The 12,428-nt window shown below is 27.0% G+C and overlaps 1 protein-coding gene across 1 annotated transcript in view; it reads right to left on the bottom strand.

Moving 5' to 3' along the window:
- The window catches only part of LOC123305295, a 79,349-nt gene that overhangs the window by 28,578 nt on the left and 38,343 nt on the right, over positions 1–12,428 (bottom strand). Inside the window, exon 2 of the mRNA XM_044886978.1 lies at positions 6,550–6,655. Within this exon, the coding sequence (XP_044742913.1) occupies positions 6,550–6,655 (106 nt within the window). The remainder of the gene's footprint in view (positions 1–6,549; positions 6,656–12,428) is intronic.

Genomic DNA, 12,428 nt, shown 5'->3' with positions numbered 1-12,428 from the left:
TCGGTGTGGTGATGAATCCAACAAATCAGAAATCATTAAAATCAGTTATAAATGGTCTTACTAAACTGTCTTTGCTTTATAAATTAAGATTTATTGAGTGAAATACATTATTTAGTAGGGTACGGATTTTTAATTTTTAGAAGATTATGGAAGCCTTCTCCACACTCTCTCGAAGTATCATAAAGTCGGGCAAGGAACGTAAATGTGGAGGTGATGTTTGTGGTTTCTTGCGTTGCCCGACTTCGCTATATGGGTGGTTTTCTGTACTCGAGTTAAAGGCGACACGAGACACTCCGATGAGCTTTATTTCCGCAAATTCTCGTGATTACTTGTGCAGTTCAGTAGCTATTTTTGCTTATATCAAACATTATTGTTTTATTGACAACGGTTAATTTCTAAATTACGTTTTTTCAACATATAGAATAATTGTTGCTATTAATTTTAAACAAAACATTTTTTGACTGTAATAAATAGTACTGGCTATTCACAAAGATAGCTACTAGACTGAGATTGTAGAAGTGAGTGCTTCAATTCGACTAATTTTGGTGAGTATACACGGTAAAATTAATTGTGTCCTGGTATGATCAGTAAGATGGGTGTATTTTGCCCGTCTTCGAATTCAAACTTAAAACTATTAACTACGATTGACTTGAATGATTTATGCTAAAAATTAAGAATACGATTAATTTAATTTTAATGCTACTAATTGAATTAATGGAAGTTAAATAAGTAATTTAATTTATTTTCTATTAAGCTGAAATAAGTTATATTTTATATTAAAATTTATTCTTACTCTTAGCACAATAAATACTTTTTTAGTTAAGGAAAAGATAAAGATAAATCTTCGTGAGAAATAAATAATTTCGTATTATTTCAAGTTTGATAAATACAACTTTGAGACATTAATATTTCCATTTAATGCCATGAATTGCAGTTTATTATTATTACCTAAACATATTTACAAGCTTGTAATCTTGTAATCTTTCCACTAAAATGACTATAACAACAAAAATATTTAAAAGAATAATTTTTATTGAATACCTCCTACTTAGAATTATTTACTGAGAGGAAGTTTTTGTTTTCATGTTGAAAATTGAAATAAAAAGTCATCAAATTGGTATGCAGAAATAAAGAGGTTTGATGGAGTAGATACAAAACTTGGAATTTAGCTTTTAATATTAGAAAATGGCAATATTTATTATTGGTAAAATTGTAAAATCGCAAATATCACTGTTATTTTAGCCACAGTGATATTTGCGATTTATAAATTTGTAAACACTAGTAAGTAAAATTAAATTTTGTTTTATGTTTACGCTAAAAAATTTAACTACACTGTGACCACAAAAATGATCAAAATTTTAGATTCTTTTAATTTGGAACTTCTTGATTAATTATAATTAAAGTTAAATATGTATCATAAGTAAAAATAAATTTTACTTTAATTCATCGAACATATACAAAAATATGGCTATTGATCTGTCTTCTAAAACCCAAAGTCATATCACAGCTTGTTATTATTTAATATAAATAATAATTAATATTTGTTTATTTAATTTAATTATGATTTTTAAAAAAAAATTACGTAATATACAGAGTGGCGTCCGTTTCAATAGATAGGTACAATTAATATAATAGCAAAAAATTAAGTTTTATTGATAAAAACTATAAATTTTACGCGAAAAACCGCAAACATTATTTTTGGATTGTATATTTTAATAGTTAAGCGTACTATAATAACACATTTAAAATTAATTTGACTTAAACTGCTTTGAAGTATGAACTTTTTTCTATTAAATTTATGTTCCTGTTGGCATGATATTTGTTTGCTGGTTGGGAGTTAAAACCAAAAAAACTGCAACAGACACCAAAAACCGACATCTAGGTTACCTAGGAAACTAAAATTTTTCAATCAATTCGATTTTATTACAAATTTATGTTTTATAATTAAAAAAAAATTGAGTTGTGAAAGTTATCAGAAGTTAAAGAAAACAGAGATAATTTAAAGTAAGTACAATGCAATTTTTATGTTATGTCATAAAAAGTATCTTGGCCAAAACAAACGTAATGTACTCACATATATTGGGTTGACTACTAAATCAGAAGTATGTCTTTTTTATACTAACACTACAATTATTTCATACAGCAAAAACTAAAAGTAGCTATAAAATTAAATTCTTTAAAGAATCAAACAAGTATTTGACTTCTAAATAATACCTTAAATTTTCAGAAAAATATCTTGAAAAATAAAAAAGCAAGCGCTACATTTATAATGTACCAAGGTACGAAAGGAATATAATTCCTAAAGAGTGTCCCGCGACACTTCCCGATCTTTTCTTTAAAGTACTTATATTATTTATGAAAAAAAACAAAACAAGATTTTCTCCACCATTTCGAAAGCATTCCAAACTAATTTTTTGGTATGGAATTCGAAATTTTGTGCACTGCAATAAAATAGGAGCCACTCTATAAAATTTATTTTTAAAAGTTCCACATGAATGTTTTTGGTTTTGTATTATGTATGGTTACAATATAAATAAATAAACTGTTTTTTTTGTTATGACAAAGAAATTAATGATCGGTTATGATTTTACAAAAGTATATCGATTAAGTGGTGGACATACGCCATATAATTTATGGGGTATATTGTATAAAATATTGTTCGTTCCTTAGGCAATATAATACAGTTTGTTTAGTACTTACTTGTTACAAGGCGTTATGTGCATTTAATGTGTTCGAGTACTGCTTTAGGATTTGAATTAAGGATTAAGTTCAGGACTTTATACGTTAGTTAAGTATTAAAATGGTTTCTCGACCAATCATAAATTTTGATAACGAGAAGTTTTTGTATTTTCAATGGTTTATTATCTAATAATACCATGTATATGAAAGATACCAAGGTATACTAAGTTTAGTACCAAAATGAAACGCTTAAAAATATTGATACTATGAACAAAATTTTGGTATAGGTGTTCATAAAATCACCTAATTAGTCCATTTCTGGTTGTCTGTCTGTCTGTATTTTGTCGTCTGTCCGTCTGTCATTACGATTAGTCAAAAACGAAAAGAGATATCAAGCTGAAATTTTAATTGGGTCTTAGGTCCGTAGGACCCATCTTGTAAACCTCTAAAGATAGAACAAAAGTTTAAATGTAAAAAATGTTCCTTATAAAAGAAATAACAATTTTTGTTTGAAACATTTTTTCGTAAACATCACTGTTTACCCGTGAGAGCGCAAATTATGCGCAAATTCTATAGTATGTATAATATGGGAATAAAAAACTGAATCCAGAATCGAATTTTTAACAAAATTTGTGTACGGCTTCCAGTACTTTTGGAGAAATTGTCTACAAAAAGTTTTAAATATTACTGAATAAATTGAGAAAAGTTTTTATGGTAATATTTCATAATGGACGTTTGGTAATTATACTTTTTTTTTACCACTTTTGTGAGTAAAAAGTTTAGTAAAAGCAAGAACAGATTTGTATTTTCAGAATAAAATTGTGTGTTTCATCTTTCATCAGGACCTTCTTCTTAAAACTACCAAAGAAATTTTTACAGTGTAGCTAAAAATTGTTTTATGCCATCATATTGTTATAATAATTTAATCATCAGAATTAAAGATGTTACAATTTTCAGTATGATCAGTATGAGCCCACCATATACAGGTGGGTTATTTTAATCTCTGCATCTGAATATCTCTCCAGAGAAGCCACCTATTAAAAAATAACCTCAACAAAAGTTGTAGAGTTAGGTGGGGGACATCATGTTCTGATATCAGATTGGACCAGGTTGTTCGGGTTCCTTTAAAGTCAATTTAGATTCTAATCGGTAAGAGATAGTATAACACTAAATTAGAAAGTAGATCCTCAGAAAAAAACTAACAATTTTTGTTTCAAACATATTTTCGATTTGACCGAAGAACTAGGTCAAATCTGATGTCAGAATATGATGTGCCTCATCAAAATCTAAAATTTTTTTGACGCCATCATTTTTTAACCGATGGAACCTCTAGCAAGATATTCAGATGCATAGATTAAGGTATTTCCAGCATGGTATTTGCAGTTTCTATGTTAAAGCAATGGTACAATTTTTTTTTCGACAGAATTTAACGAAAAATTAAATTTAAGAATTTAATAATGCTTACTATTAATTCCCAAAGTTTCAGAAATTTTGACCGTTTAAAATGGGAAATAATTATGCCAACGTCCCAATTTCGATCAATTTACGTCAAAATTAATATCTCGAAAGTGAAAATTAATTTCTAAATTTTTTTTTTTAGAATTTTATTGTATAAACATTTTTTTCTACTTTTTCTTCAATATATAATAATATCATAAAAAATAGTTGGAGAGACCGGACATTTTACATGCTTTAAATAGGACATGACCCTCAAAATCGCGAACTTTGTCTTTAAATATCTCGCGATCTAAACGGTCAAAAATTATGAAATTTTAGGAATTCATAAATAAAGCTATTATAAACCCGAGAAAAAAAATTCGGCCAAATCTGTCGAAAAGTGATTTCATGCTGGTACTACCTTAAAATGGCTCACACTATATTTGAGTCTGTTCAAAAGCCATGTATTCAAAACCATTATTTCATTTTTTTTCGTTCAACTACCAAATGAAGCTAGTTTTTAAGTCAAGGTATTAGCTATTTAAATATGAAACATTTGCTTTGGTTTTAGCTAAATACGAAGGCTTAGTTTACTTTGGTTTTCACCTAGGTCTTCACCAAATATTGAAAGTTTTTTTGTCAATAAGAAATTTTAAGGATATTTTTAAGGGTTCTTGATTCTTGGTAACATTTTTTTTTATTTTTTTGAAAAATATAAGAAAATAAAATTAAAATACATTTTTCAAATGACTCGCGTACATTATTATTCATTAAAAAATCATCACCGTGACAAAGAAAAATAACAGAACTAGCTGTGCTATGAATGCTCTTGTATTGTTTAACAATTAAATAAGCTATTTTCTTTTTTTTTGTATGTACTAGTAATTACTGTCTTCGAATGTACTATTATTAATGACTTTCAAATATTAATGCATTATATTAGAAACATGCGTTGTTATAGCTGTACATAAGAATCATAAACACTACAAGCCCATGCTGAAATTTTTTTCTGCTGAAATGACCCCCCCCCCCAGGAGTTATGCTGAAAATGATGCTCCTATATATAAAAAAGCACCATGCCGTCAGTTTTGCGCAGTACAGGTGAGTACAGGTGAGAATATGAATATCACTCTGCATGAGTATTTGAAGCGAATTTCATTAATGCCGTACAGAAATAAATCCGGTTACTTCAGTATTGGAAGTTTAAAAAATTGCGATCTCCTGCCAATTTCCGAAGCACAACGTGATTTATTTCTGTACGACATTTATATAGTTCGCTTCGAATACTGAATTAGTATCGAGCAACGCCGTGCATATTTGCTGGTGTAAGGGTGAGACACCAAGGGGTGAGACATTCATATTCTCACCTGTACCACGCAAAATTAACTCCATGGTGATTAAACTGACATTTAGATATAGGTGCATTTTTTGCATCATGATTCCTAGTGGGTCATTTCACCCGAAAATTTTTAGTATGGGCTTGTAGTCTAATACTATCAGTGATAAATAATAATGGAAAACAATTGAAAATTCGATTGTAAGTTTTTAGAAATTCTTTAAGTTTTAAGGTTCTCTATATTGCAAAGCAAGAAGTGGAGTTTAATCTTAGGAAAATATCTTAAAAATTGACCACAAACAGCACTAGCAACTTCCTGAAATACATTACTTTATTGAGATTTATTTGATATATACAATTTTCTAAAAACAAAGAAAAATGAAATTCTTCTTAACAAAAAAAGTAAAACATAAAAAAATTTATCTTATGAAATTTCCAATAAGGAGTTTATAAATGTTTCATACCTTTTTTTGTTGAAACATTTTTCTTTGTATTTTTTTTTATTGTTTTAAAGATAAATTTACTTGGGGAAACACTCCGAAAGTTTCTAATTATTATATATCTTCCCTATATCTTTTTTCAATTTTTCCTATTTTTATAAACGTATCACAACAGGGTGTTCTTAATCCTTGAGAATTGCATAATACAGTCAAACCTTTGTAAGTGAGAACTGGATAAGTGAGAAAACTCTATAAGTGAGAGTAATAGCCAGGACCCGTCATTTTAAGCTCCCAAAACCTCTATTAGCGAGAAACAGAAACCTCTGTAAGAAAAAGTCATTTTTCCCTCATGGACCTCTGTAAGTGAGACTTATCTATACCTATATTAGCGACAGTCGAGCTTCATTTATTTATATTATTTAGTAGAAACTATAGCTACAATTTACTACATTCGTACTTGCTGTGACTTATTATTGCTGCGTACCTTTATAAGAAAGAAACGCTACCCATGTACCTGCATTAGCGAGAAACTCGGGTTAGTGAGAAACCTCTATAAGCGAGAATGAGATTGTGCTCCCTTGAACTCTCGCTTATCCAGGTTTGACTGTATACATAAAAGTTCATAAAAGTTAAATAAAAATTTCGTTACAAACTTACCTACAAAGCTGGAATTAAAAGCAATTTTAATTGTCATATAGCCCGCTTTACATGTCGCTGTAACTGATGGTGAAAAATCTGTTTCAACTAATTGTCCATGACTTATCTGAAACAAAAAATAAAGAAAAACTATTTATTACTATTGAAACAAAAAAAAACTATTTATTAAAAGAAAAAGTTTTGTATACAAAAAAAAAGTTCTATATTTTTATTGATTGTATTTCTGTTTTTATAATGTAATTGTTTAAGTATTTTGTTGAATTTATAACTTTTTCTTTCTCAATGGCATATCATTGAAATTGAATCATATTTACTTCTAATAACTAACCAGTAAGAATTCTTTTATTCTAGAAATAGAAAAAAAATGTTTTATTGTAAAAAATATGGAACTGTTACTTTTCTTTTAAGGGCAGGTATTTCTACTTTATTATTACAGTTTCTAATTGTATTTATTTTCATTGAATAATAGTTAAGGTATTTCGAGACCTAATAAACATGTAAATCTTTGTTTATACATCTATTGTAAAAAATACAAAATCGTCGTCGATTCGCTGTTCGGTTTATGGGAAAAATTAAACAAAGTTATCAATTTTGGTTTAAGAACTGTTTTTTTGGTAAAACACTGATTTTGATAGTTCACTTCTCATAAACTGTACAGAGAATCGACATAAATTTTTTACACAAGTGTATAAAAGAATCATAAATGGATAAATAAAATCTTTTTTTTGTATTGTTTTCAACTCAAACGCGTATATTCACATCGTGCATGAGTGTTATTGGAGGCGTTTCCATGGTAACGATACACTACTTTAATTATGGAATTGTATGGATGCATATATAATTGTATGGATTGCATTTATGACTTATATTGAAAATTTACACAAATTTAAATAAATAATTATAATAATTTACTTTGGAAAAATGATATTTGTGCAATTTGATTTCTTATTTTCACAATTTTTAATGAATTAAGTTTAATTAATTAGTGTTTTACTATAATTTTAATTTGACTTTTCTATAACATTAACATGTAAAGAATGGCTTAACATTAGTCATAACAGCCTCCTTTAACGCCAAAATTTTTCACTGGTAGCGCTGGCATCGATTTTATTGTCCCTACCATGAACACGCACACAGCGAATAGGTTCTCGATATATGTCACACAAAACTATAGCTGCTAATATTTCGATTGTATGGTATAAACTAATTGTTGCTATTGATATAGGTATTTAATTATTGTAAAAGATAATGAATAGAAATAATTTCGAATCCCACCCTATAAATAATAAAGGCTAAAACCTCATTTGTTCTTAATAAAATAAAAATATTTCTAGTTCCAAACATTATTCCTTAATACATTCAGCAGAATTTAATACGGAAATGTTGCGTACATACAATATTTTTTAATACTACCGTTCTATGTTTTTCGATAAAAATTTCAACCAATTTAAATCATATTGCTATTAATTTGTACTTTTAAGTAATCAACCGTTACAATACAAACATTATAAACTTAATAAATTCTAATTATAACGGATTAACCAAAAATAAAAATTCGATTTACCTATACATACAAAATATTTTTAATGAATTCCGGAACCAAATGTAAAATATTTATCTTATAATATTTAGATCAAATTTAGATTAAATAATAATAAATATTGTTATTGTTAAATAAGTATCATTTATGGAATGAAAAATAACGGATTTTTATTTTATTTTGGGTCGAATCAAGATGTTTTGTACAAGTTTTACCATATTGGTTTATTATCTATTTATCATTTATAGGTAAGCATACTTACATATTTGTATAATTAAGTAACTATACTTCCATTAGTAATATAGTAAAACCATTAAGTAAAGTACACTTAAACTCTTAAAGAAGCATTTTTATTGCTCTATTACAGAACTAAGATCTATTAAAATATCGAACCTAATGCCTAAACCACTATTTCACAGAGCCTTGAGAAGTCGCACACTAGTACAGTAAATTGACAACGTTATAGTAATATATGTATAACTCAATTTTTGCAAATTTCTTTTGTTTTTCTTCCTTTTATTATCGTTATTGTCATAGTTTAAAATAGTAATGGATCCCTAATTCTACGAATTTTGAAATTTTCGCCCAAGATAATTAACTTAAGATTTCGTAGAAAATGTATAAACCTATGTATTATGTTGAATATTTGTGCGCCCATCATGTTTTAAACAATTTAAAGAAGGCATGGGCAAATGGGACTTACAGAAGTCCCTCAGACTCTTTACTTAAAATACAAGTAAGACAGTGACAACCTAACCAGCAACAACCTAAAATACGAATTAGACAGAGTCTCGCTTTCTCCTCTATGAGCAATGCAGACTTGGATAAAGAGACACACAATAAAGTTTATGACACACTAAAGTTAAAACAATGGTGACTTCGACTTAAAATAACTCGCCATGCCTGATTTAAGGCCATTTGGTTGGAAAGAAAGATTATGTTTCCTTATTTTTGATCAATAGAGAAGTTGCATTACCTTTTTTTGGCTACAAATTCATATAATTCCTCTGTTATAGGCGTGATCTGAGAAACGGAGGTTAAACCCCATTATTATTATTATTACAAATTCATATATAAATGAAAGAATAATTAATTTAAAGTATATTTAAGAAGTACTTTTTTTTAAATTAATAATTCCATTTTTTTATTAATTATTAAGAAAAAAAAACTATTTCTTATTAGTTATGACGTATTTACATACGTTGAGGTGCTAAAGCAATCGGAATAACGTTAAATTCACATTTTTCGACTTGTTTCTATGGAAAATTACGTTATAATATAGTGATTGCAATAAAATAATATAGTGTTTTTTTTTTATAAAATGAAAAATCAATTTAAAAAATTTGGTTTACTATTTTCTTAGTAAACTTTCGAAAATAATAAAATAAAAAAACATGCAGCTTCTGTATTCATCGATTAAGATAGAGCAAGACTATCAATCCGCAAGGTTTCTATAGGTTTAGAAGGTGGTAGTAACTTACGTTTGTGCGTGATTTTTTAGCATTTTCACGTCTACATTGTATAAAATTGTGCCTTTTTAGAAGTAAAAAAAGCAATATATTAAAAACTCAATTTTTATTTAGTTTTATCAGTTCTGCTATTGATATACCTTTATTTTCATCTATGGAAGTTAAACACGATACATTTCATTATCCCGTCGAGTTTATTTCATTTTTTTTATGTAATAAAACTAACTAACTACACCCATGATTATAATTTCAACAACAATTACTTTGCAAGAAAACAAAACGTACATTACATTATCTGATAATATTTAATTGAAAATTAATCTACTAAATAACAATAAAATTATATAAAGGACCTTAATTATATGATTAAAGTCAAGACTATGGGAATACTAATTTTACACGAATTATTTCTATAAAGGAATTCCATTATAAAAATTAAATTATTATTATATAATTAAATATGGTAGCAGTGTATTATAAATTTTAACTCTAATTTTAATTCTAATTTCGGTGTTTTGTTTGTTTGTTTTTTTAACAAAATTTAAAAGTTGTTTTTGGTTATGGCTTTATAACTATTACTAATTTCTGAAATCTTTGCCAGTGATGTGTGTTCAAAAACTACCTCTAGCGTTGTTTACGTATGCGTGAATGGAAAATTAGTAATTTTTTTACTTTCCCTGCCTTTTAAAAAATAACATTCTGAAGTAACGTCATAAGATTTTGAAGAAGTACAATTCTATCTTGGTGGAAGTTACGGGAAAATTTTATTTTAAAATTTTATTAAAATAATACATAAATTAAAAACTTTTAGAAACCCTCGAAACAAAATCAGACCTTATTGATTCACTGTAGCATTGTAGTGCTTTAAACGGATGAACCGTTTTTGATTTTTTTTTTCGTTTGAAAGGTAATTTGATCGATATTGTTCTCAACTATGTTTCAAGAAAATTTCCTCAGCCGTTTGAAGATCATAGCTATCTTTTCTAGTTGTTATCGGGAACGGAATTCTAAACTTGAATTGTCTTTCAAATAAACAAACAAATAAAAATAGATTCATTCATTTAGAAGCTACGATGCCACAGACACATTAAACTTATAACACCCTTCTTTGTTAACCGGGGGTTAAATAATGAATTTTTTAATTTAAATCGAAGACTATCCTTGCTTTTATATTACACGAAAAACAAATGGGGTGTTCCCTACCAGTATTTTCTTGATTTCTCCATCTCTAAAAATCTGAAAATATTCAGCGACGAACAACTTATAGCATTATATTCTAATACTGATTTCATTAGATTTAAAAATTAAGAAAAATTCAATAAAATGCAATAATTCAAGAAAGGTTTTGTTGAAATTAGAAGTCTTATTACACTGATGGAGCAGATCTCTTAAAGTTAAAAAGTAATTTGTAACTATTTCTAACATTATTCAACTGACGAAAAATATATAGGTTTGTTCAATAAGATAGTACCACTTAAAGGGTACTACATAGCTCTTTAAATTTCTATTTTTACAGAAAATATATAGATACTCGACTGACTTTGTTCTACCATATAAGTGGAGATATGTTGAACAACCCTGTATAAACACATGGTTGAGAATTACGTTTTTTAACAGATAAAACGTTTAAAAATTTGATATCCAAATTATACTATCCTTTTAACAGGCGTTGTCTTTAAGTTTAAAAGAAATTTAAATATTTCATATTTGAATAAGGTGTGGAACCATAAAGAATTATTTTATTTGTTATTATGAAATTTGAGCATATCTTATTTAGGTGTGGTCAATAATAAAAATATGCCATCGATAGGCATTATTATAATATGATTTGGTTTTGTTTTAAACTTAGTTATTTAATTATACAACTATATTATTTAATAAATTGTTTTGTATTTTTATTACCAATCACGTGGTCTAAATCAATATGAGATGTTTATGAAAAAAAAATTCAAAGTAAAAATCATTAATACACGGAGAAATCTCTTGTTTGATCATTTCAGTCATGTTGGCTTTATTTCTCTTAAAGTTTAAAAATTTACTGTGCGTCAAGCTAAAATATACAATATACAATTTGATAACAAAAGAATATAATTATCGAAGCGTATTAACGGCAATATGACCGAAAAAATGTCACAAAATTAGGTCGAGCTGTTTCGAGTCGGTTGAGATTTATTTTTTTAAAATTTTTTATAACTTTTTATTATGCTAGGAAGTTATTTGCGGGGACGTTTTGATTACGAATCTGTACAATATAGGAGAAGTAGTACCTATAGTCTGAATTTCCATTTATGTTATAGTCATGCATTAAAATATTATTATGAAAACTAAATGACAATATAAAAATAACTACGTATTTAAAATTAATATTTTTGCAAATTATTTTTATAAAAAATTCTCCGTGTAGTAATAGTGTTTAATTTATTTATTATTAAAATAGTAGTTCAATATTAAATCAATTAAATTGATCATGTTTTTGTTCTTTTGTTATTAACACAAAGTAGTAAAATAGAACTTTTAATTTAAATAAATATATATAAATACACCATGAAAAAAATGTATACGTGTGGCTAATGAATGATTTTTTTTATGTATTTGATTAAAAACAGATAAACACGAGTAAATAAACAAGTTAAATGGAATTAAAAAACATGCAATCAAATTAAATTAAATTTCATTTAAGTTCCTTTCGTTTATCAATGTTAAAAGTTTATAAGTAAAAAGTAGTAAATTGGAACTTAATTTATATGGAAATATCATAGGTGCATAGTCAATTATTTTGTATTTTTGTTTAATAAAAAATAATTCTGGTACTTCCTATGCATATTAAATCGCCTAAATAAAAATCAATTAATTAGATTTTAATGTCGCGT

Source organism: Chrysoperla carnea, chromosome 1, assembly GCF_905475395.1.
Source record: "Chrysoperla carnea chromosome 1, inChrCarn1.1, whole genome shotgun sequence".
Taxonomy (NCBI): domain Eukaryota; kingdom Metazoa; phylum Arthropoda; class Insecta; order Neuroptera; family Chrysopidae; genus Chrysoperla; species Chrysoperla carnea.
The sequence above is the reverse complement of the archived record's forward strand: the minus strand, read 5'-3'. Positions and strand labels throughout refer to the sequence as shown.